The following is a 26,985-nucleotide window of genomic DNA, read 5'->3' as shown; positions in this document are numbered from 1 at the left end:
AATATCCTACTTTATTCCCAAATTTTCTTCGAATTCCATAAATTATCTCGTTATATCTTGTAACGATGTTGTAACAACCTCTCCATGATCATATCTTACCTCAGCTTGATGGTACGTGCATTATCATAGACCTAATGTCAAACACAATACGGCTTAATATCGCATTTACATGAACTAACCTCCGTTACTTCACCAAGGGCAACATTACGAAAGCAAAAAGAAAATAAGTTATCACTGGATAATCACTTCCTATACGAATGGTTTTGCCTTGAATTTAGATTACCTACTAGCCTCTGATACTGTGAATTCAAATAACCATTCACGAAACATCACTCTTATAGGACACTTAAAAATAGCACTTTCGAGTAACGAATGCAAATATACCTGGCACTTTCCAAATAACAAATATCTAAACTACTTAGTAAAAGAGCGACAAGACTTATCTTTTCCTCCTGCTCTCGATGCTGCTGTCACATGTCCAATTGATTAGGACATGTGGTCTCTGGGTTCACGGCATCACATTGGCCTGTCGGGAACGTTTGGGATGGTCTTCGCTCATCTCCGACTCTCATGGGGCTGGACTTGTCGATCGTGATACCTTCATCTAGGCAGCCACTGCCTCTGTACGTCTAGCACATGATGTAGCCGGTTTCTTGCGTGGTCAACATGGAAAAACAGCAACATGGTCAATTTCATCATCTGCTGGGAAAAAGCCTACTATGAGCTACTTATTAGTCTGATTGTTGCTTCTTATGTGGCTTATGATATTTTAGAATCTTTCTCTACGTCTGTTAAAGCTTCAATTAAACCGCAATACAATTCTTTCTATTTCTTGCGCAACAATTATTATTCTTCTGCGACTTCTTAATATTGAATTCCTTTCGTTATACACAAGTTCTTGCCGGTCTCCCGTGACGTAGTACTACGGTACTCTGCCAATTAAATTATGTAGCTTTAAATTAAGAAATGTTACAAACTCTATCCAGCCGATGACTTCTTTTGCTTGTGATGATGTTTATTATTACTTATCTCCAATTCTTATCTATATTCCTCTTCTCAATCAGTCTTCCTCCAAAAGTCCTGTGTATTCCTCAACAAATTTTTTTCTTTCAATAAACATATTTTAACAATATATCGAGGTCATCTTTTCTCACCGCCTTCTGTAATTTCTTCCCTTCTTTTACCTGGCGGGAGTATCATTCTCTTATCATTCAAGCACACGTTGACGTTCTATGTCTGGCGTTCGTACGACATAGCCGCCATTTTTGCTCCGGATAAACTTTTGTACACAGTGAAATGGCACAATGTTCACAAGGTCAGGATAACAATATGATTAATTTAATTCGCATAGCCACTCATGTTGCATTATATTTGTGCAGTTCCACGCATGTAACAACATTTTAACCTGTGCAATAACTGGACTTCATGGTTCACATCATGTTCATGTTTGTGTTATATTAAGATACAAGACTGACAAGACGCTAATATGCCGTGTCACAAGATTCACAGACTTTTTATTCACTAATTTTAATGTGTCCTTACCATATTTCCAATGATTTTATGTGTGACTGAAGATGTCCCATAAGAGGATGAAACATGTATCACCAATATAGTTTAATGTAGTCTTATTAATAAAGAATATTACAGTATTGTAAAGGTAGAACATTTGTTGATAAGATTTTCACAATAAAATAAGGTATATTTAAGGATCCACCTTTTCAATACAATACAGTTTTGCTGTGCAAATGATATAACAACATGCTTATTTGCACAGCAAAACGGTATTGTATTGAAAAGGTGGATCCTTAAATATACCTTATTTTTGGTAATTCCCAGTTCAATACAGAACAATTATGAAATTCTTAACTTTGAAAGATTTTCCACAAGTTGCTATGAACTTGTTGTATAACATGTGCAAAACTGAGCTGCCTTAAATAATGTGCCTAGTAACATTTAATCAAGGATCTGTGAAATTATCAAAATTGTACCTAGAGGATACCCTCTGGAGAATTTCAGTCGTCACAGAGATTGCTGTGCTTACTGGGATAGGAAAAAGAACAGACCTACTAGGTACAGTTGCAAGAAATGTGATAAATGCTTGTGTTTCCAACATGCAACTTTTGTGTGCTTCGAATGCTTAAAATGTGGAAAGTGACTACAATGTGCTGAGAGATGTTAATTCTTTATTATGTATTACGTGTTTATCTGTGATTGATTTTTTTTTTTTTTTTTTGAGGGGTTTGTTAAAGTGAGTATTCCTTTAACATTGTTCTATAACATTTTGACATTTTTGATTGTTGTATATACCTTTTTATAATGATTAAACATATTTTAAATTATGTTATTGTACCTCAAAAATACATTTTCTGTGTTAGTTTTAGGTTAACAACTCCCAAATCTACTTATATGTACGTGCGGACCCACAGTCCGCAACATGAAAGGCAGCGGGAGTACTGCAGGGTTAATTAAACTAATGGATTTTCTTTCTCCCGCTACCGTATTTATTTTACATCACACTGACACAAACAGGTCTTATGGTGGTGAAGGGACAAATAAGGGCTAGGAATGGGAAGGACGTGACCATGGTCTTAACTAATGTATAACCCCAGCAATTGCCAGGTGTTAAAATGGGGAAACCACGGAAAACCATTTTCAGGGCTGCGAACAGTACAGTTCAAAACCACAGTCTGCTGAACATGGGCTCACAGCTAAATGATCCAAACTGTGGTGTATTCTCACCATCATCCTTGTCATCCAGTCTCTTAATGTTGAAAGTCTCCAATCCCTCTTATTTTTCAATCATTTTTTGAGTTCCCTTGTACCACTGACACATTGGTCTCCCACTAAGCCCCTTCTTTGTTCATTTCCACAACATGAATAACTGATCTTACAGTGATCTTGTACATATCCATTGTCACTTAACTCTATCTCATATTTCAACAAAATTAAAGCAAAAATTCCCTGCAACCCAGAACACGATGCCTATTCATAAGAGTAGGAAAAACAGAATACTTCTCGATAGATTTTAAACTTTTCTTTTTGCTAATGTTTTAACGTCGCACTAACACATAAAAGGTTTTTGGTGGTGCAAGGCTGGAAAAGGGCTAGGATTGGGAAGGTAGCAGTTGTGGCCCTAATTTAGGTACAGCCCCAGCATTTGCCAGATGTGAAAATGGGAAACCACTGAAAACCAGCTTCAAGGCTGTTGACGGTGGGATTCGAACCCACAGTTCACAGCTATGCAACCCTAACAGCACGGCCAACTTGCTCGGTAGACTTCAAATAGTTATTTATGCAATAGGTGGGTAATCTTTTTCCAGACAAGTCGCTAACATAATTTTTATTCTACCATTAAAAACATATACTATGTAGCCAAAAGTCTCCAGAAACCTCACTGAACGTGCTGTGTGTGACATCCGGCTTTGCATCTGAGGATATATAAGTGCAGGCACAAGTGTCAACATTATGCACATGTTTTGTCAGAATGAATCAATTTAGAGAACAGAATGAGTCAACATAGGGAACTGAGCGAGTTTGAACGAGGCATGATTGTAGGGGTCCACAAGTTCGGGCATTCTGTCAGAGATATCACAGGAGTTACATGAGCCCAGGTTCACTGTAGGCAATGTTATTGTGAAATCAAAACATCAGGGAAGCACTGAACCCAATCATCACTCTGGTTGGCCTAAGAAATCAACTGACAGGGACTGCTGAACTCTAAAGTATACAGTATGAACCAATAGACATCCTTGTCTATTATTGCAGAGGACTTCCATTACAGGTCAGAGAATAAGGTCATTGACAGAACGATCTGTCAAGAGGTGACAGGATTAGATTTTAACCCTTACCCCTCGAATTGAAGTTCTCTGTACTACTCTTATTTCAAATGTAAATTCCTATCACGATTTTGGAGATAGCACTTGCTCTTAAATGATGTATTTACGCTATAAACATTTACTGGAGAAAATAAAAGCCATATGTGCAATTTTAGACACATATTTTACATTATTATTATTATTATTATTATTATTATTATTATTATTACTATTGTTATCGCATACAGTACCAATTGGTAACGTTAGTAATTTCACTGAACAAATTGTCAGTAAAAAGCAAATGAAAAACAATAATTTCAGTCTCTGGTTTCATACCTCATGGTGGTTGTAGCCTGAAACAGCTGTAAACGGCGACACCTTGAAGTCGGGATCTGTTGCTTTATAATTGCGCCAGCCGTCAGTATCAGCTATATGTTGGGTTACGGTACACAAGCCGACCATTGCCAGTTCACTAGTAGATGGCGTCAAATGCTATTAAATATATTCTTTAGGGTGCAAGTAAGGAGCAGAGGTGTGAAATTACGGCGGATTTGTAGAATTACCTGACGTACACAATATTGATCAGTACACTGTATATGACTGAGAGCACATAGTGACCATGTTTGTTTACTATCGTTCAAGCCTTCGCGTGCGTGACTGGACTAGACACAGCTGACGTCTACACTGCCATTTAAATAATAAATGTTTGACTGACTGTCAAATAGTAACTGTATTCAACAAAGTTCCATGCTGAACCAAAAGATGGCAGGACAGTATAGCATCGTGTATTTTGTTGGCTAAGAGATGCCAGAGAAGCGTTGCACTATACAACATCATGTCGGGTCTTGCCCGACACACAACCGGAAAGGGAATATCGTAATGTCGGGCCTCACCCGAGAGATGAGGGGTAAGGGTTAAGGGTTGTGCTGCTGTCCAGAAGCCACTGATCACACAAACAAATGTGCAAAATTACTCTATCTAAGCAATTCCCCTCAAGAGCTTCCAAAGTGTGCACACAGCACAAGAAAAGTGCAGAAGTGAGGTGGCTGTGAAAAAGTAGCAAATTTCACTGCAATTGGAAACTTTTTTTGAGTCTTATCACACCTTTGAACTATGAAAAGGACTAAAAAACACATTTTAGCACGTCATGTTATGTATTTTATCATACTGTATGTTTAAAACTTATTAACCCCTTAACTGAGCATTAATTTTCCACGTGTTGCGGTTTTTGCTTTTACTTCAGACTAGCTGATGTACCCGTGCTTCGCTACGGGATTCTCAGAAAGACTGTCTTTGTGGTTTTCCTAACTGAAGTCAACTTAGGCCATTACAGAAAAGCCAGTAGGAACGTAGTAATTAAAAAGTAATGTTATCATATAAAATACTCGATCAAGTGAAAAACCGCACATCTAACAGCCCAAATTTCCAGAGCTGGAATGACCAGGCCGCAGACAGCCGTGAACATTCCTCTGCCATTATTTTGTTAAATATGCACACTGCTCATTTTTCAATCAGTGCCTCAGAGTAGGAACTGAATAGCTCGAATGCTATGATGAACCAGTGTGTTACGTACCAGTAGTATCAGAAAATTTATGAACCAGGGGGGATGGCATGGTAAAGAAGAAAGTTATGTAACTCCCCAGCTACTTCCCGCCAATTTTCAGGCAGGCTGCTACACTCGGTACGACCGGGCGAATTGGCCATGTGGTTAGGGGTGCGCAGCTGTGAGCTTGCATCCGGGAGATAGTGGGTACGAGCCCCACTGTTGGCAGCCCTGAAGATGGTTTTCCCGTGGTCTCCCATTTTCACACCAGGCAAATGCTGGGGCTGTACCGTAATTACGGCCAGGGCCGCTTCCTTTCTATTCCTAGACCTTTCCTATCCCATCATCGCCACAAGTCTCAAATAGAATTATCCAGGTAGTCATGCATACAAATCACAGCAAAATAAAGGTACTTAACAATAGTCTACCTCAAGGATCTGTTATCTCTCCATTACTGTTTAACCTGCATATTGCAGACATACCTGTCACGAGCTCTCGTCAATTTGCTTATGCTGACGATCTGGCAATAATTAGTCAGCATGTGGATGCTAATGTGGTAGAGAGAACTTTAAATGCAGACCTGGGTGTTCTGTGCACATACTTCAAAATGTGGTGCTTGAAACCAAGCCCTAGTAAAACAGAAACCTGCTTCTTCCATCTAAATAACTGGCAAGCGAATATCACCTTGTAAGTGTCACTTAATGGAAGTCTTCTCCCTCACAATGCCAACCCCAAATAGCTTGGAGTTGCTCTCGACCAAACGCTATCGTACAGGAAACATCTAACCAATCTAGCAGACAAATTAAGGTCACGCAACAACATCATCCACAAACTAGCTGGCTCCACATGGGGAGCTTCTGCATCTACTTTACGTACTTCAGCTGTGGTGTTGGTGCTTTCCACAGCTGAGTACTGTTCTTCAGTTTGGATCAACAACTCTCATGCTAAAAAGGCGGACACGGTCCTTATGCCATGTGTGTCATAAGTGGCACAGTAAAAACTACTCCTCTTTTCTGGTTGCCAGTGCTCAGCCACATAGAACCTCCTAGAATTAGAAGATTGAATAACTTGGTAAAAGAATACAACAAGATATTAACCAAACCTGATCACCCCAGCCATGAAGATGTTGGGAACGTTAGATTCAGCCGCCTCAAATCAAGATCTCCTCCTATTCAAACAGCACACAAACTTGTTAGTAGGGATTTCAATCCAAAAACTGATTGGCAACAAGAGTGGAACAGTGTAGCTCCGACTTAATGGCAGACACGGTTCAATTATAAGAATCTTCCAGCTGGCTTTGATTTGCCCCACAAGACATGGGTAGCCCTCAGAGGAGTCTGTACTAACCACGGGGGATGTGGATCAATGATGTTTAAATGGGGTATGAGATCTTCTCCAGCCTGTGACTGTGGTGTAGTTAAGCAGACTATCGACCATATTATCACCGAATGCAATGGAAGGGCATTTGCATTTGCTGGATCCAGCCAGGACTTTGTGGTGGCTTCTGCTGAGGCCATACATTGGCTTGAGAATTTAGATCTAACTCTTTGAACCCTTTTGCTTGCATGATTGTTTTCAATGTTATAATGTGTATACCTTGTAATTTTGTATTTAATACTTTGTGCTTACTGTTCATGTATATTTAATCTTTGTGCTGTTTTGTGTATGTTACCATATAATAATAATAATAATAATAATAATAATAATAATAATAATAATAATAATAATAATAATAATAATAATAATAATAATAATAATAATAACAACAACAATAATAATCGCCATAAGACCTATCTGTGTAGGTGCGAAATAAAACAAATTTTAAAAAACTTGGTATGCAGCAGTAATCCTATCTATCGTTGAGTGGCAACAGAAGACACAAAGAGCATCACAACAAACAATGGTCAATGTAATGTTATTGTTGATGAATTTTACGAGCTTTCTGTATTGTAGGCCTTCACATTTAGTTTTCTTTAGAATCTGTGATATTAGGGCGTCTTACAAAATTATTTATAGCGTAGACTCTAGTTCCTTATTTCCCGACTTCATATACCGATTTTCATTAAATTCTGTTTTTCCCGACTTCATATACCGATTTTCATTAAATTCTGTTTACCCATTTTCTCATGACTCGGTGCTGATATGGACTTAGCAACAAAAAATGAAATTCATGAATATCTCTGTTATCATAGCCGGTACGGTAAAAATGTATAAGACATAAATGATCATAAATTTAATACTTTATAACTTTAGTATGTAGTATTTGTCGATAGGACCACTAATAACATAAATATTTGAGAATTAAATTTTAAAACTACCATTTCACTCAGCTTGAATAATATATTTATGATCTAGATTATAGCAACTCGTTCCCCGACTTTGCATACCGATTTTCATTAAGATAGGACCGCTGATAACATACATATTTGAGAATTAAATTTTAGACCTTCCCCTAAAATACCACTTCTCTCAGCGTGAATAAGATTATTTATTGCCTAGATTATAGCAACTTATTCTCCGACTTTGCAAACTGATTTTCATTAAGATAGGACCACTAATAACATACATATTTGAGAATTAAATTTTAGGCCTTCCCCTAAACTACCATTTCTCTCAGTGTGAATAAGATTATAGCTTATATTGTAGCAACTTATTCCCGGACTTTACATATTGATTTTCATTAAGATAGGACCACTAATAACACACACCGAGCTCGATAGCTGCAGTCGCGTAAGTGCGGCCAGTATCCAGTATTCGGGAGATAGTAGGTTCGAACCCCACTGTCGGCAGCCCTGAAAATGGTTTTCCGTGGTTTCCCATTTTCACACCAGGCAAATGCTGGGCCTGTACCTTAATTAAGGCCACGGCCGCTTCCTTCCCACTCCTAGCCCTTCCCTGTCCCATAGTCGCCATAAGACCTATCTGTGTCGGTGCGACATAAAACAACTAGCAAAAAAAAAAAAAACAACGAATAACACAAATATTTGAGAATTCAATTTTAAGCCTTCCCCTAAACTACCATTTCTCTCAGCGTGAATAAGTATATTTATGGTCTAGATTGTAGCGACTTATTATCGGACTTCACATATATATTTTCATTAAATTCTCTTCAGCTGTTTTCTCGTGATGCGTGTGTGTACATACATACATACATACATACATACATAACGGAAAATTAAAAAGTGCATTTCCTTGTTACTATGGACACGACTGATACAGAAATACCATCCTTTTAAATTCTGAGCAATGTACAGACAAAACTCTTTTTATTTATATATACAATATATAGATAATTTTTCAGTACTAACAAAATGTTTAAATATTGTCAAAGGTTCGGGATTATCCCCAAAGATAGCATGAATCCCACTATTGCCGGTAAAACTGAATCTGTTGTGCGGCCCTCCAAACTTAACCCAGTCAGTCTGAACGTCTTCAATTTCTTCACATTCATGTCTGTCATCGTGGAATTCATCACTCGATTCAGAAGAATATTGTCACTTTCATCTTCACTTTTATGGCAAAGCAAGAGCATTTGCTCAATATCACTGCTAAATTACTTTGTTTGTTTATACTTGTGGGTTACAGCGCGGAAGCCATATTGCTTCGACTGCTGACCACACGGAAAATGTGTGTGAACGGCCACATGAATACTACATGGAATACGATATTCCATGGAAATAAAATGTAGTAGTTTGTCACAAAATAAGGCCAATAGATGTCAGACGTATCTATAAATTTCTGACACTTATAAGTGGTTGACGCAATCTGTAATAAACACACGAACTTGGATGACGCTTATAAGTGGTTCACGCAAGTTGCTAATAGTTTACCTTGACGCTGGGAAGGGGTTAAAGGTTTGCTCAGCGTACAATTTCTCAAAGTATACAGTAGTAGAAATCTTTTTTGAAAATAATCCCTGCCTCACAGCACTTTCAGTGGTCCATCAATGTCTGCCTCGATGGGTTAATGTCTCTCCAGGACACTTAAAATGAATAAAACATTTGGTTTACCAACATTCGGTATTGAGAAATGAGGTGGTATTATGGCTGTCATACACCATTCCTTCAGCTTTTTCAGAGGAAATCAGGAGTTCTTCAGCTACTTCTTGTAATGCTTCAACCTAGAGACAGACAATGTTGAGGTCAGCTGCCATTAGGCATTAGGACTACCTCATCTACAAATGCAAGACAGTCAGATGTTCACTGCTTTTGATCCAATGACCAGTCTAATACCATTACTGGGTTTTATCCACTCATGGATGATCTTTCCAAGGACACAGTAGAAAATGGAAGAAAGCCCATCTCCTTGACGCCAGTCTTGATCACAAGATATCCCCCGAGAATTTAACTTGTGAACAGTTTGTTGACCGCCCCCATTTCCTTGAGGATATCCGTTCACTCAGTTGCAGACCTTCTTGAAACAAGTAACGAAATATTTACGATTAAGAACTTAAATGTTATATTTAGCAGTCCAGCTATTCAATACATGTTATATACATTTATCTAGTACATGTTTCTTCCCCTAGGGGACATTATCAGCTAGAGTGCTTAAAAAAATATACACCAGATATAAAATTATATTTTATAATGGTAAAACAAAAGTTAAAATGCACTATATTACAACAAAACATTTATAATAATCAGTTCCACACCTCAGCAGAGGTGAGTCCTCATTTTCGTTTCGGGCCCAACAACAGAGGATATTTTACATTATCAGATTTTAGACCTGCTTTATCAACCTCAGCCCGTTTTGACTTTGAATCCAGAAGCGACTCACCTTTTGAACTGAATTAAGGAGTACTTTCCAAAAGATTTGACGAGATTATTTTATTTCTTGTTATATCATATGTCTGACTTAAGAAAATTTTTAAATAACTGTACCAATTTCCACTCAATATTTTCAAACTTAGTACCTGAAAGTTTTCTGTGATCTTCAAGACTTAGTTAAGAATTTTATGGACTTCTTCTCAGATTAATTTTAACTACTCGACTATCGACTACTCGAAACGTCTGGAAGAAATGAGAGGAGTGGACCACGGCATAATAGCCCGGAAGATTTTTATTATATTGACACCGGCCGTGAAAGCCTTCATACTTTAATTATAAATGTTTTGTTGTAACACAATGAATTTTAACTTATGCCCTACAAGTTTAAAATGTGATTTTTTATCTGATGTATAGTTGTTTAAGCACTCTAGCTAATGATGTCCCCTAGGGGAAGAACCATGTACTAGATAAATGTATACAACATGTACTGAATAGGTGGACTGCTAAATATAATATTTAAGTACTTAATCTTAAATATTTCGCTATTTGATTTTCAAGTTAATATGGGTTTTTATAATGGAGCCTTTAAAGCTGATCACTTGTAATAAGATTGAAGAGTGGTGAATCTTTTAGGTATGTGTGTGATCATTGAGGTTACTCTGGTTGGCTTTTTTTGTGACATGAATTTCTATTGACTCTTTTACATATAAAGTTTTATTATTTTTGATGTGTAATATTTTTTAATCTGTGCTGAAATCTGTGAAGTGGTCGGCATTGTCATGTGTTTGCAGAAGTCTGAGTGTCCGTTGTGTCTAATTGCGTTTTTGTATTCCTTCGATCAGGTGTGGAAATTATATTTCGTCTGGCCGATGAACGTAGCATTACAATTAAGTTCTTGGCATTTTAGTTCATGTATCCCTGATTTGGAGAAATTATCCTTTTTTTAAATTTAGATTACATTTACCTATTTGTTTTTGCAATGAGTTAATAGTTTTGAATGCTAAAAAAAAGTACAAAATTGTATTCAAAAAGCAAAGGATTTAAAATAGCATTCAGAACAAACAACTCATTACAAAATCAAATTGGTACATATACTCTAAATTTGAAAAAACAATTTCTCCAAATCAGGGATATATGAACTCAAATGCCAAGAACCAAATTGGAATGCTACGTACATCAGCCAGACGAAACATTATTTCCACAGCAGGTACAAAGAACACAAAAATGCAATTAGACACAACAGACACTCAGCCTTCTGCAAACACAGACATCAGCACAGATCTTAAAAATATTACACATCAATAATAATCTTTATATGTAAAGGAGTCAACAGAAATTCACAATGCGAAGAAAGCCAACCAGAATGACCTCAATGATCAAACACAAACAAACTCTTAAAAGATTCACCACTCTTTAGTCTGCTTAAATAAAACAATCTGAATTCAGTAAAGCAAAACATTTCAAACTCCATTATAATTACCTAATTTATTAATTTGCTAATACTCATTACACAGCCCCTAAAATATTTACACAACAGTCTAAAAGGTGATGATGGATGATAGGCTATAATTAAAACTCCGGGAAAACCTATGTCACCAGAACGTGACATAGCAGAAGGTTACAATAAACAAGCCTGCTGGCGCAACACCAGCGCCAACGTATTGAGTGACATCATACCCCTACATAACCGGTGAAGAGAGAAGAACCACACTGAGGAGTACTTCACTAATATAAGTAGTAATATTTTAACAATTATTGGAAGAGTGGACACAGGTTTTAACATAAATGGTTTTACACTTCTCAATAACATTAATCAATTCATGTTATATATTTAAAAAATAAAAAAGTGTGCGATTTGATAGAATCTGATGATGTTCTTTCAAGAACGAAACATGTTATTCAATTTTAATTAAGCTGTTTCCTTATCTGGTTTAATCTGATTATTTTCTATTTCAGGTATTTCTTAAATTTTATTTATTCATAAATTAGTTTCTACAGACTGAAGAGCCTAACAGTTATAAAGTCCTTTCAAGGTTAGTTACTAATATTGATTGCAAACGATACCCAATAAGCAAACAGCATATGAAGTGAAGTATGCTCACGCAGGTGATATTGATAATGAAGGTACGTGCTGTCATATATTACCACATTCAGTCATTGACGTATATCTTGTGTGGAATAAAGGCTCTCCATAAAATTAGAAGGGCTCGATTATGATAATATGCTATGGAAAGGACAAGGCATCTGTCTGTAATATTCCCCGCGTATTAACAGAAGTATTTCCTCCTAAGGCAGTACTTGAGTATCTAGTAACAACTGTACATCTGATGCAACATTATGAATACAGTAATATTATTCTCACATTGTCATGCTTTGGGCGACTATGACAGCTGTGTAGCACGGCAGGTGAGGTGCTCTTTCTGTCTTCGATGTTACGGGTTTGAATTCCCTCGTTGGGAAAGAATGACACATTTTGCTCATACAGAAAAACTTGAGTAAGAAAGGATTAATATATCATCAATCGTGTACACAAAGAAATATAAAAATATTACTACGCAGTAATGTTAACTATCTGACTGCATGAAATATATCAAAATCAAAAGTATCCCTTTCATGACACGGATATCATTACCAAATTTCAAGTCAATCGGTCCAGTAGTCTTTACGCCTATCCAGAACAAATAAAACAGACATGATTTCATTTTCAGTAATAGTATAGATGACCAGCATGAACTGATGATGAATGTGTCAACAAGTGAAGACAAAATATCATAAATTTGTAGTCTTATAACCATTAGAACCATTTTGACACTTGTAATATTAAGACAATATACCTTGTTTTCCTTTTTCTCTATTTATATTGCCCAAGCAACACATTTTAGTAGACAATTCATTTATTCTGAGGTGGCATTTGTAACAAATCATTGTACAACACAAATTCTGACCGTCTCCAAAATACAGATACTGGTCAAAGTGATATTAACTTATGTACAAAAGACATGGAAAAAACAGTAAACAGAGGATAAACCGGAACTGTCCAGCATAATACTCTTACACATTCTTCTCAAATTCTCTGGATGTTCATAACAGCAAGTCGCCAGGTTGCGGAGCGCAAAAAAGCTTAAGCAAAGTTTGATCTTGTTCGAACTCTGACATCATCTGTTCCAAGCAGCTCGAGCCGAGCTCAAGCACATCACTAGTTACTAAACCATGCATCAGTGGTTTAAATTTTGTTATGCCAGAGTTCAACGAACTAAATGCATTCAAAACAGGTTCTAACAATTTTAATTTGCTTCTTTGTTACAAAGAACTTTGTAGCAATGCTGAACAGTTAAGCCATGACAAAGATAACATATTGTGATACTGTAAAAGCACTATTAGCACTGAAAGAAAAAGGTGATTCTTAGCATCTTTTCTATAGAAAATTCCTTCAATGCCTCTGGTTGCCAGTATCAAATGCTGACTGCGAGAGATTTTTCCTAAATATAGTTTAGTCTACTTGTAACAAACAGAACAACTTTGAAAAATGAGAATGTCACTATCGACCTGCTGTATGTTGCAGATTGGCGATTGTTAATTGATATGCCTGATACCAAAATGAGAATTAAATGTTGCCATTTGGTGAGGGAGTTTTGAACATCAGTGTTACCTTAATTATGTGTTAAACTATTAATTATTTAGTCAAAATTTAGTCATTACTCAATAGTTTTATCCAAAATCAAGTGTGAAGGTAATGAGAATTTGTAGAAAAATGTTCAATATAATTAATAAAATTACTGAGAATTTAAACTATATGCTCTTGCCAATGGCTATGAGGATATTTAAGGGTTGTAGTAAAGATATAAAGGAGAGGGCATATAAGTTGCTTTTAAAACACCAATTAAAGCATGGTTCCAATGCATGGGACCCCATACCAGGATTACTTAATTTGAGAATTCAAACAGATCCAAGAGTTGTTTGTAGGACAAGGAATTACAGAATGGAATAATTTACCAAGGGAAATGTTCAACAGATTTCCAACTTCCTTGAACTCATGAAAACACTAGGCAAACAACTGATAGGGAATCTGGCACCTGAGCGACAGCCCTAAAAGCAGATCAGTGGTGAATGACTGAATTTCATTTCTATTGAAGATTCCAAATCATACCTTATCCAACTGCATAGTTTCCAAAACCTGCCTTCTCCAATTTTAAATAAAACATTTACTGTATAAATTAACCTATCGAGCTTTGAGTTCAAATATAAGATGTTAATTTTAAAAGGGGAGAAAAGTTATTTTAACATTTTAAAAAAAGAGAAAAGGATTTGTCTTGATTTGTAGAAATAAAAAAAACAAAATATTTAAAAAAATGGAGAAGGCATATTTTGGAACTATAGAACTAAATTCTCTGCAACTGTTTTGTAAGTTTTATTAGGTTCAATCATTACCACCAATAAATTAATAATAATAATAATAATAATAATAATAATAATAATAATAATAATAATAATAATAATAATAATAATAATAATAGTTTTTGTTAGCATTCCATGAACAGCTGAAGAATTTAAGAGAGAGATTTTGTCCTTTATGAGTTCTATAACTTGGTGGAAACTAATGCCATGGATTTCTCATCTTTAAACACCCTTAAATATCATAGACTTCAGCCGAGATCAAATTCACAACCAATTATGCCACTAAAGTCAACTATTAGAAAGTATGACTGACTGAATCTTCATTCCAACATACTACACAATGAGTAAAACATGAATGTTCAGAAATATTGTCTTTCACAATAATTGTGAAGAAAATAAATTATGCCAGGACAGCGAGATTAGTCACAAGTTTTGTCCACTTCTGATTTTGATAATTTAACAATATACCACAAATACCATAAGTGTGTGCTCTGCAATGCACAGTGATTTCTTAATAATAGCCTTTTGTACAAATAATCTCAACTGCTTTTTCTTTCTTCAGCTTTCCTATAAATCACACTAACTGAAGGTTACATGTAATGTTAAACCCTGGGACTTTTATTCACTTCGAAACTTACTAGCTTTTGGGTAACAAATATCATAGCATGTTTAAAACAAGAAACTACATCGTTCAACTACATGTGATATTATTACAACATTTGTGTTTGTCTATAGGAATTAAGCCTAAAAACTGGTTCTTCAAATAGTACCACCGAAGGTTACACAGTTATTTTGTGGAAAACGCAAAAACACATGGCGTACCAAAATGAGGCATACTAGGCGAAATGAGAATTGAGGTGGTTCGTAACTGCTTTACTCACTGGAGCAGAAAGTGCTGTTACAGCATAACACCACATGAGCAACACCTTTCATAACACTCAGATGCACTAATCATGAACCAAATTTCATTACTCGCCATCCTCAATACCTCAGCAGCTTTCATACTGTCACAACTACAGTATTACCCTACATTTATGTTCCTGGCTTTTACGTTTTCCCGTCTTCTACAACATTTTTTGTTGGTCCCCTGAGATTTCCTATGCTCACAATGTATTAAAATCCTCAAATTTATATTTGCGACATTTTATGCTTCCCGCCATTCGAGAGGAAAAACTTTGAGGTAAAATGGCGTCGCAACTAACCTAAAACGCTTTGAGTAACCATGGCATGACGCCCAAATGAAACAACCATGGTCTATAATAACTCTCAGAACTCTCAGTATTGAACTTCCGCTTAACCAACGCAGCACATTCTTTGATATCAGGTGTTTTCCACAACATAATAAACCTTTATTTCAAATCTGACAACGAGTTGAATTAACTTTCTTGAATCTCACATACACACAAATTTTCCACCATAATCCTATGACTTGAATGCAAGTACAAAAAGACCCAATAGAAATCAAAAACGTGTACAATACCGCACATACAGTATCTGGGTAACGGCAAAATGCAGAGTCCAACAAAACCGCAAAGAAGAAGAAGAAGAAGATGTCAGGTGTTTGCTTTATTGGTAAGTACAGTATAAGAAACAAGAAGGAGAAGTTATCAAGTGATTCAGTGTTTGTCTTACCCGAGTTACTTATTTCACGGTTATTGTTTTACACTTGCGTTTGTTGTTAGAGTTTTTAAAGTTACTGTCGCTGATCGTCACATTTATTTTTGTTATTTGTTATGTTTTTTGTTCTTGTTATGCGAGTCGAGCGGTCAAAGTGAATTGCCGCAATCTTCCTTTCCTGTCGTGAGTATTTGTTAATCCTCCTTTGTTATGCTTTATTGTTTTCCTACTAATAATGGAAGAAAAGAAGGAAAGAAAAACTTTCACTATGGATGAGAAAGTTCGAATATTAGAAAAGGTTGATTCATACCGCGGAACACACGTTTCATTGGCACGCGAACTGCAGCTTCCTGTATCCACGCTGAATATAACTGTGAAAACGAGAGGAAGCATTACATCAAGTGCTTCAGAATGCGGACCAAACTCCAAGAAAAGGAAGTATGTGCCATACTGCAAATACGAGAAAATGGAAAAAATCGTAAAAAGTTGGTTTGAAACTTCAAGAGCCGCAGGCATTCCAATTGATGGTATGCTCTTAAGGGAAAAGGCGTTTAAAGTGGTAAACATTCTTGTTTGTAGGGAATCTAACGCAGTTAGTAATGAAACTGTGGAAGAATGGATTGATACAAGATTGCAGGAGTTGACCAAGGATTACGAACCCAGGAACATTTTTAACCTAGATGAAACAACTGTTTTTTCACTGTATTGCCCAGCAAGACTTTGGCATTCAAAGGAGATAAATGCCATTGTGGGAAACACAGCAAGATGAGGCTCATAGTGATGTTGGGAGCCAATCCTGATGGCTCTGAGAAGCTCCACCCCTATGTGATAGGGAAATCTAAACGACCTCGTTGCTTCAAGAATGTGCGATCATTACCTACTGCCTAAGATGCCAACCATAAAGCTTGGATGACCTCAGATCTTTTCCGACAGCAGTTAATTGCTCTGGATTCAAACATGGGTGCGCAAAATTGGAAGATCCTTCTCTTCATCGACCATTGTCCTGCACATCCCATGGATGTTAATTTGAGGAATGTACAGTTAAAATTTCTGCCTGCTAACTGCACAAGCAAGCTACAACCTCTGGATTTAGGGGTTATTCACTCCTTTAAGTCACTTTATAGGTAAAACCTGGTGCAGAAAATTTTATTCCTTATGGATGCTGGAAAGGATCCATCATAATTTAAAGTTTCAATCCTGGATGCGCTTCACTTCATTACAAAGTCTTGGAAAGCCGTAAAGCAGACTACCATCTCAAATTGTTTCTTGAAAGCAGGATTTTTAAAGAATCATCCCGAATCTCAGCTGCCAGAAGAAGAAGAAGAAGAAGAAGAAGAAGAAGACGAAGAAGAAGAAGAAGAAGAAGAAGAAGAACTGCTACCTGATGTATGGAGAACGTTGCAGTCAGACTGCAATACTGAAGATTTTCTTCAGGTAGATGATTCTGTCATCACTGCAGAGGAAAGAAGTGTGGAGGAGTTGGTTGCTGAGCAGACAGCAGCCGAGTCTCCCACCAGTGACAGTGATGAAGCAGAGGAAGACAGTGAAGTGATGCCTACCAGTACTGATGTTAAGTGCAGCAGTGGATGTTTTACGCAGATATCTGTCATCTGTAGAGGGGGGTGAAAATAATTTTCATAACCTTTATGAGCTTGAAAAACAAATAGAGATCATAATAAGAAGTGTAAACAGAGGTCGCTCTGGACTATTTTGGTAAGAAGCAATGATTGTGTATAGTTTTCCATCTGGAATAAATTTGTGTTAATGTTGTAAATACAGGTACAACAGTAGCAATTAAAATGTTTTATTCAGAGAAAATATTGGATCTTAGATAATTCTATAGCCATCCTAAGAAAGTAACTACTGTATATTAAAAGAATATATTACACAAATTTTTAACCACCTGCCAGTAACCTTCTCCAGGGCAAAGGATGAGCAGAATTACAGAGGCAGTGTAGTCAACAGTTAATACAGTACAGTAATTAACTTACATGGACCTTTATTTGAGGTAAGTACAGTAAATCGATTGAGATTGAAATACTCTATACATTATTAATATGCATCTGTGTAACATTTACCTCCTGTACTAGCTGATGTACCCGTGCTTCGCTACGGAATTCTACACTGTATATAGAATTGTAGGTTAGGTAGAGTACACGTTGTGAGCAAGACTGTATTAAATTGCATAGCTCTTAACGTTCCCCTGGAAACGGGACGGAGAAATCACCAAACGTCTTTTCTCATATGAAGACTGCGTTAGGGAATTTCCATTGTAATGGTAGGCCCGCTTGCCTACCATCAGTCACAATCAGGTTGGGGAATTGCATTATAATGGCAGACACTCACTCTCCACCTGCATTTTTACATCCTCAGAAAGACTGTCTTAGTGGTTTCAACAACTGAAATAAACATAGGTCATTACAATGAACGTTCAGTAGGAATGGCGCGAGTAAAAGCAATGATTTCACATGAAATACTCAATTAAATGAAAAACCACACATCTTCTCACTTTTAACAACTATGCTGCCGATCTTACAGTCCAAAGTTCCAAAGCTGGAAAGACCAGGCCACAGACAGCCGTGATCCATGAACACTCTTAGTGCTTTTTCGGAGTGGGGGGGGGTCAAATAGTAGAAAGTCTCAGGGCAAAAAACTATGCCCTTTTACTAATCTATTTCCTAGGTGTACCCGATGAGTCAGAAAATCTCAATTCACTACACTGGCGGCGGAAAAATCTACCTGACTTGGAGGCAATTTTTTCCTCCAAGACAGAGAAGAAACTCCCTCTTCACTGCTAATTTTGAATAAAATTAATGTAGAATTTAATAAAAGTGAATATGAAGAAGCTCTTTTAAGAAACAGCTCTTTTCAGGGTTGAATGTAGTTATTTAGTGAATTGTGGTGCTATAATTTGGAATATGCCTAAATTGTAATTCTAGACCAGGTAGTAGTAGACGACGACGACGACTGCTGCTACTACTACTAAGTGAGCCTCTGCCTTAAGAGTGCACACTGCTCATTCAAAACAGCGTGTCAGAGTAGGGATCGTATAGCTGGAACACTAAGATGAACCAGTGAGTTAAGTACCAGCAGAACGGTATCAGAAAATATATGAACGAGAGGAATGACATGCTAATGAAGAAAGTTGTCTAACTCCCCGGCTATTTCCCGCAATATTCAGTCAGGCTGTTATACTCGGTACGCAGCAGTAATCCCATCTATCGGAGTTGAGCGGCAGCATAAGAGATAAAGAACATCATCCCCTTGTGGGTGGGGGCGGTAGAATAACACATACGGTATCCCCTGCCTGTCGTAAGAGGCTACTAAAAGGGGCCCCAGGGGCTTTGAACTTCGGAGCGTGGGCTGACAACCATGGGGTCCTCAGCTGAGACCTGGCATTGCTTCCACTTACTTGTGTCAGGCTTCTCACTTTCATCTATGCTATATGACGTCAATTGGTCAACTCTTGTTCTTTTCCGACCCCGACGCTATTAGGTTTGCGAGGGCTAGGGAGTCTTTCATTATCATGCCCTTCGTGGCCCTTGTCTTCCTTTGGCTGGTATCTTCATTTTTCAAAGTGTCGGATCCCTTCCATTTTTCCTTCTGATTAGTGTTATATAGACGATGATTGCCTAGTTGTACTTCCTCTTAAAACAATAATCACCATCACCACCACCACAAAGAACATCACCACAAACAATGGTCAATGTATTGTTATTGTTGATCAATGTTATGCGCTTTCAATATTGTAGGCCTTCACATTTAGTTTTTTTCCGACTGTGAAATACCATTAAGGGTTATAAATTTCATGTTGTTGGTCTGTATTGAACTGAGAATAACATATGAGTAAACAACACAATAAAGGTTTACACCTATTCAATACAATAAGGTGGAAACCTTTATTGTGTTGTTTACTCATATGTTATGAAATACCACTCTTATCATATGGTAAAATTGAATAAAACATTAATTATCAGAAATTGTATTCTCTATAACTTTTGTAATGTAGTACTTTATGATAGGACCAATAACATAGGTAGTTAAAAATTAAATTTCAGGCACCTTCCCATAAACTACAATTCATACAGGGCGAATAAAATTGTTTATAACTTAGACTGTAGTTTCTTATTTCCCGACTCTATATACCGTCTTTCATTAAATTCTGTTAACCCATTTTCTCATGGCTCGGCGTTGATATGGACTTGGCAACAAGAATACAAGTTCATGAATATCTGTGTTATCAAAGCCTATACGGTAACAATGTATGACACAAATGATCAGAAATTTAATTCTATATAACTTTAGTTATGCAGTATTTACCAATAGGACCACTAATAATATAAATATTTGAGAATTCAATTTTAGGCCTTCCCCTAAACTACCATTTCACTCAGCATGAGTAAAATGATTTACAGCCTAGATTGTAGTAGCTCATCCCCCGAATTCACATACTGATTTTAATTAAATTCTCTTCAGCCGTTTTCTCGTGATGCGTGTACATACATACATTACATACATACATACAGACACACATTATGGAAAAGTAAAAAGTGCATTTCCTTGTTACTGTGGACATGACCGATACAGAAATACCATTCTTTTCAAATTCTGAACAATGTACAGACAAAACTCTTATTTTATATATATAGACAAGTTGTTTCCCACGATTTACACTTTCCCCCCTTTGACACCAGTTTTCCTCGGTCCCTTGAAAAGTGTAGAGGGGTAATACTGTATAAATGAAACTGGGACTTCAGTAAAAGTTACATTTTGCTCTGACCTGTGCCAAAAGACAGATGAAAAAATACCCTTAGTCATCAATGTTTTGAGAATTGAACTTGAAACTGGATAATGTGCAATTCAAGAGAACTAAATTACTTTAACAAAATGCAAAGTTACCTCTCTTACCCATAATTTGGCCAACCACATCCATTAAAGACTTTGAATTTTGTATGGACTCAGCTTTCCTTTTGACAACTTCAGGAAAGTCAACTTCATAATAAATTACTCCAGAGTGTAATGTTCCACTGCCAGACAGTCGAAAGTAGTTAGAATCAAAGCCAGCTCCACATGAAATTATCTAAAACAAAGGTGTATTACATAAGAGTAAGAATACAGATTCCTCCTGTAAAACTAAGAAAAGAAGAAAGTTTGCAATAATCAATTTGTTCCAAATTCATTTCTCTATTACATCTTCACTTCTTTCAAACTACATTAAATGTTTATGCCAACAGGAAATGTACAGTACAATATTTTTTACAATTCTGATACGTGTTCGATAGGTGGACATTTCTTCTTCTTCTTCTTTTTCTTCTTTATGGCCTCAGTGGACCAATCCTTTTCTGGTAATCTTTTTTGATATGTTTTCTTTCTGAATTGCCGTGCAGCTTTTCATTCGTTCTGATCTTTTCTATCTTTCCTCATCTGTAAATACCCTTTTCATTGTATGCTGTTTCTCTATTTTTGGTTTAAATCTTATTTTGATGTTTTTCAGTTTCCTTAAATATTCTGTCTTGTTTTGCAAATTGCCGAGAGTTACCATATTATTACACGAATCTAATGCGCACTTTTTTTTACCACATGCAACAATCAAAATTGGGATGAGCATAAGATTCAATGGCGCATTACATCTGAGTACAATCTTGAATCCATCATTCATCGGCAACATCATTGAAATTTATTTTTCCTTACGTCACAATGCATTGTAATTCTCAACCTTGTTACATTATTGTTGGCCTATTAGTGCGTAGTGTGTTCGCATTAGGTAGTCAAGAAATGAAAAGCAAGCAGAGAAGAACATCGTATGATCATATTCAATATAGCTGAGAGTAATGTTTGCTTATGGAAGAAATAGAAATTGGCATTAAATGCAACTACTGCTACTAGAAAGAAATTCACTGGCCCTCGCAAAGGAAGACGTTGAAGTCAAAGTTTTAGAATGCATCCATGAAAGGAGGAAGAATGAGCAACTTGTAACTAGTGACAACATAAGAAACAAAGCAAAAGTGGTGGCTGCAGTTCTTAATTTAACGTTAAGAATTTCATATTTAGGTTCCGTATTGAATCAAGATTTACATCAAAGAAAGGACAATAAGTTCCACCTTTTCAATACTATATATTGTGTGAAAGTTTTACTTTTCTGTTAAAACACAATTTTTGTATATCTGGTACCGGTTTCGACAGATTCTCTGTCATCGTCAGCCAAGGACAATTATATAAAGACAAGTTGCATTGATCATGACTCTTATGTTAAGATTACAATAGTAAAATTGTAGTAGAGTGTGATTATCAATAACTACTTCACATTTGATAAAATTATATACAAGCAGGACGGCCTAGCCATGGCAGGAAAGATTACAATATGAAGATAAATTTGGAATTCAAGAGGACAAATTGGGGCAAATATTTATAGGAAGGGGAGTTAGAGATTGGAATAACTTGCCAAGAGAGATGTTCAATAAATTTCCAATTTCTTTGAAATCATTTAAGAAAAGGCTAGGAAAACAACAGATAGGGAATCTGCCAACTGGGCGACTGCCCTAAATGCAGATCAGTATAGAGTGCTTGATTGAAAATGCTGTCAACTTACGTAGACAGATTTATTAACAACTATTTGCAAATTAAATACACATAACCTTAATCAATGCCATCGCAAACAAAACATCTCACCCCGAAAACAACAACAATCCACCATTTTAACAACTGCTAATCACGGAACCCATGGAGATTACAACCTTCAAACAGTTGACTGCTTACTAGCACAGCATGTCGGCACAAACACAACACATGGTCACAAGTACAACTCGTGTTAAACCATAACTCCAACTAAACAGTAACACGTATCTACCATCAAGACCACCTCCATATGGAAGTGCCTGGCCAGGCTTCTAGAAAGATATATTACAAAATACCTTCTCGTAAATTCTAGAGTGCTTCATACATAGATATAATGTACAGAATATTCTACCATCATCTAGCGTCAAAGATACATCATTCTGAATGTTTCAGTGTGTTTCACAATACTGTAGTGGATTACACATCATATACACAGGTAATAATAAATTATATACAGGTTATTACATTAACTGAACTCATATAAATGTCTATATACAGTACATGCGTCATGACATAACCTCACAAACAAACTGATCATCCAACTACGTTAATAATAATAATAATAATAATAATAATAATAATAATAATAAATGGATGTAAACACTTTATAGTCATATATTACAAGTCATAACAATATTAATAATAATAATAATCTAAAATAATAATAATAATAATAATAATAATAATAATAATAATAATAATAATAATAATATGTCAAAACGCGCATTATTTACCGATGGGTGAGGGAATATTGCTTTCAAGTTATAACAGTTTATCACATTTGCGTCAATATCCCCCCTATAACTTGAAACAATTTCCACAGTCTGTCACACTCGTCGACTTTGCCTTGGTTGTAGATTGTATCTTCTCTATTCCTCGGCGTCGCAGGATGTGCTCTCCTCTTCACCGGATCGTGCCGTGTCACGCGTCGGGGTTGCCTCACCACCAGCCTCTTCCTCGATGATAGACAGTCAATGCATTCTTCTAATGATCAGACTGAGCTGTGTCATCATTAGCCTCTCCTCCAGGTGGACCCGTGGTAGTACCAGGTTTACTCTGTATGCGCAGAGGTTGGGTGACTCGCTGCAACTCCGATGCATGGACCTTGCCAGGTGGGTTAGTCTTTAGTAAGTAGACCCCATGGTCCAGCTGTTTATCCACCTCGACGGGACCAACCCACTTAGGTGCAAGACCTGCGTGAAACAATCCAACCTTATTAATGACTGGATAGTTACGTCACAGTACTTGTTGGCCTGGTAGGAAAGTCTGGGTCTCTTCGACATTGTAAGCTCTGGCCTGGGAAAGAGATCTCTTCTCGGCCAAAGCTTGCTTCTCCTTGATGTTCTGCTGCTGCTGCTGCTGCCACTCTGCCAGGGAAATAGCAACATCATCTTGACCAGAAGTGGGTGGTGGACGAATCTCCCAATGCCTGGTGCCGTATAGCTGTTGACCAAGGAACAGTTCCGCTGGGGAATAGCCGTGACACGGTTGATGCATTGTCGCAGGGCAAAGAGTGTCTGCGATATCTGACAGCCACACAGTCGATGCTCTTTGTCTATCAGGTGGACACGAGGCTTCTTTTTCAGCTTCTGGTTCAGTCGTTCCATTGGATTGGCCCTTGGTTTATAGATAGGAGTGGTCCAGTGCTCCACAGCCCATTCTGGCATCATTTGCTGCCACTTCCTTGACGTGAACTGACTCCCGTTGTCCGACAGAATGCACCCTGGATAACCGTAGCGACTGAATACCTCATCTTGTAGAAAGCTGGTGATGCGTCCCGTTGTGGCTTCTGGTATCGGAAAGGCCTCAATCCATATTGTAAAGAGGTCGGTGATTACTAGGAGTCCTTTATCCCATGGTGTTCTAGGGTAAGGACCCATCCAGTCCAGGGTTATGACCTACCAAGGGCATTGAGGCAGTCTTCCTCGCTGACTGGAATCTGGCTTCCTGTTGCTCTCCTTGGTGCAGGCACAGATGTAGCACCCCTTCACGTAGTCCAGGATATATTTCTGCATGTTGATCCAGAAAATCTTCATCGGATAGACTGATATGTCTCTTCACCTCCTGGATGTCCGGCTTCAGTGCTGTCGTGGAACTTCTCGAGGATGTCCATCGTGTGCTGTCTGGGGATCACACCTACTGCAGGCGTGTCGGAGAAGTATGACCTGTACATTAAGATACCTCCGTCAACCCGGAAGTTCTTGTAGCACATCTTGAATTTCCTCGGGACGAGTCGACTATCGGTGTTCTGTCTCCTAAATCACTGTGACCGAGCTTGATAATTGCAGTCGCTTAAGTGCGGCCAGTATCCAGTATTCGGGAGATAGTGGGTTTGAACCACACTGTCGGCAGCCATGAAGATGGTTTTCCGTGGTTTCCCATTTTCACACGAGGCAAATGCAGGGGCTGTACCTTATATAAGGCTACAGATGCTCCCTACCCACTCGTAGCCCTCTCCTGTCCATCATCGCCGTAAGACCTATCTGTGTCGGTGCGACGTAAAGCACTATGTCATGGTCCTAAAGGGCTTATCTTGTTCTTGCCACTGTTTGATTACTCCCAGATCAAGTTCCTTCTTGATGGTCACACGGACAGGTTTCTTAGGCTCACTCTGGTGTTATCATGGGAACTCATTCCCAACAATGGTGCTCCCAGCTTCAGGTTCCATCACCGGGTGCCCAGATAAGCTGTCGGCTCCTATGTTTGTCAGTCCTGGGACGTGACACGCATCAAAATCAAATTCTGCGATTAACAGAGCCCATCGCATCAATTTAGATTTTGAGCCAGAGACCGAGTTCAGCCATTTGAGAGCGGCGTTATCGGTGTAGAGCTGGAACTTCCTTCCCTCGAGTAGCCTTTGAATTTGCCCATGGCCCACACCACGGCTAAGGCTTCCTTCTCGGTAGTACAGTAGCATTGTTCGGTGAGAGACTGCTTTCTGCTGGCACACTTGATGATGTCCCTTCCACTGTCACTCCTCTCCTGGAATAACACTGCTCCTAAGCTTGAGGGTCGGGATGGGCTGGACCGGGAGCGTTGCATATTGCAGCCTTAATTTCTTGTAATGCTGCCTCTTCCTTGCTGGTCCATCGGAATGGGTGGTTGTTATGGAGAACAGTCCGACTCGTTGGCTGAACGGTCAGCGTACTGACCTTCGGTTCAGAGGGTCCCGGGTTCGATTCCCGGCCGGGTCGGGGATTTTAACCTTAATTGGTTAATTCCAATGGCACGGGGGCTGGGTGTATGTGTTGTCTTCATCATCATTTCATCCTCATCATGACGCGCAGATCGCCTACGGGCGTCAACTAGAAAGACCTGCACCTGGCGAGCCGAACCCGTCCTGGGATATCCCGGCACTAAAAGCCATACGACATTTCATTTCATGGAGAACAAAAGAAGTGTTTGACAAAGTCTTATGAAAGAAAATGTTAGCACAGTTCTATGAAGTGAATTAACACAGTCTTTTGACATTGACAGTTGTTTGAAAAGATAAATGAAATTCACAAACAACATATTTTCTTCAACTCACCTCATATTTAACCAAATTAACATCACAACTGTCGAAGGGACATAAACCACAAGCTCTACACAACCTCGTATAGTTTCCTATCGACTTTTAATACAAGAAGCTACAACCATGTCTACCAGCTAATTTTATTATAAATATAGCAACGTTTTCCGACGAACACCTGTCATCACTCCTAAGTGCTTCAAGAAATTTGTCGTCTTATCTTTTCATAAATGATTAACAACTTCAACAGACAAACAACTTTGGACTTTACTTCATCTTTAACCAAATTAACATAACTGTCGAAGAGACATAACTCCACAAGCTCTACTCAACCTCGCACATTTTCCTCTAAGTGCTTCAAGAAGTTTGTCGTATTATCTTTTCATAGAAAATTAACAACTTACTACTACTAAGAGTGACTTTTATCCTAAATTATTAAGCTATTATAAGCTCCTTACACCATCTCCAGAATAAGGCACCACATTTACCAAATTTTATTTCAGCGCAACAATTTGCGTATTATTTTTGAACTTTTAACTAACCACTTGTTACCACATTTTTTTTAAACAAGACATTCGCAAAGATCTACAATAAGGATTGATTATAAGACTTTATCATAAGAGTACAGTATCCTCTTATTTAGATGTAAGAACAATCAGGATCCTGATCTATCTTTCTTTCAGGTATGAGATTTTTAGGCTGTCTTATGTATTGAACAGGTGG

General features: G+C 37.6%; 1 protein-coding gene across 1 annotated transcript in view; it reads right to left on the bottom strand.

The window, feature by feature from the left end:
* Positions 1-26,985, bottom strand: part of LOC136857928 (tRNA wybutosine-synthesizing protein 4) — a 157,023-nt gene that overhangs the window by 83,347 nt on the left and 46,691 nt on the right. Inside the window, exon 3 of the mRNA XM_067137025.2 lies at positions 21,045-21,216. Coding sequence (XP_066993126.2) covers positions 21,045-21,216 — 172 coding nt within the window. The remainder of the gene's footprint in view (positions 1-21,044; positions 21,217-26,985) is intronic.

Source organism: Anabrus simplex, chromosome 1 (genome assembly GCF_040414725.1).
Source record: "Anabrus simplex isolate iqAnaSimp1 chromosome 1, ASM4041472v1, whole genome shotgun sequence".
In the NCBI taxonomy this organism is placed as follows: Eukaryota; Metazoa; Arthropoda; class Insecta; order Orthoptera; family Tettigoniidae; genus Anabrus; species Anabrus simplex.
The sequence above is the reverse complement of the archived record's forward strand: the minus strand, read 5'-3'. Positions and strand labels throughout refer to the sequence as shown.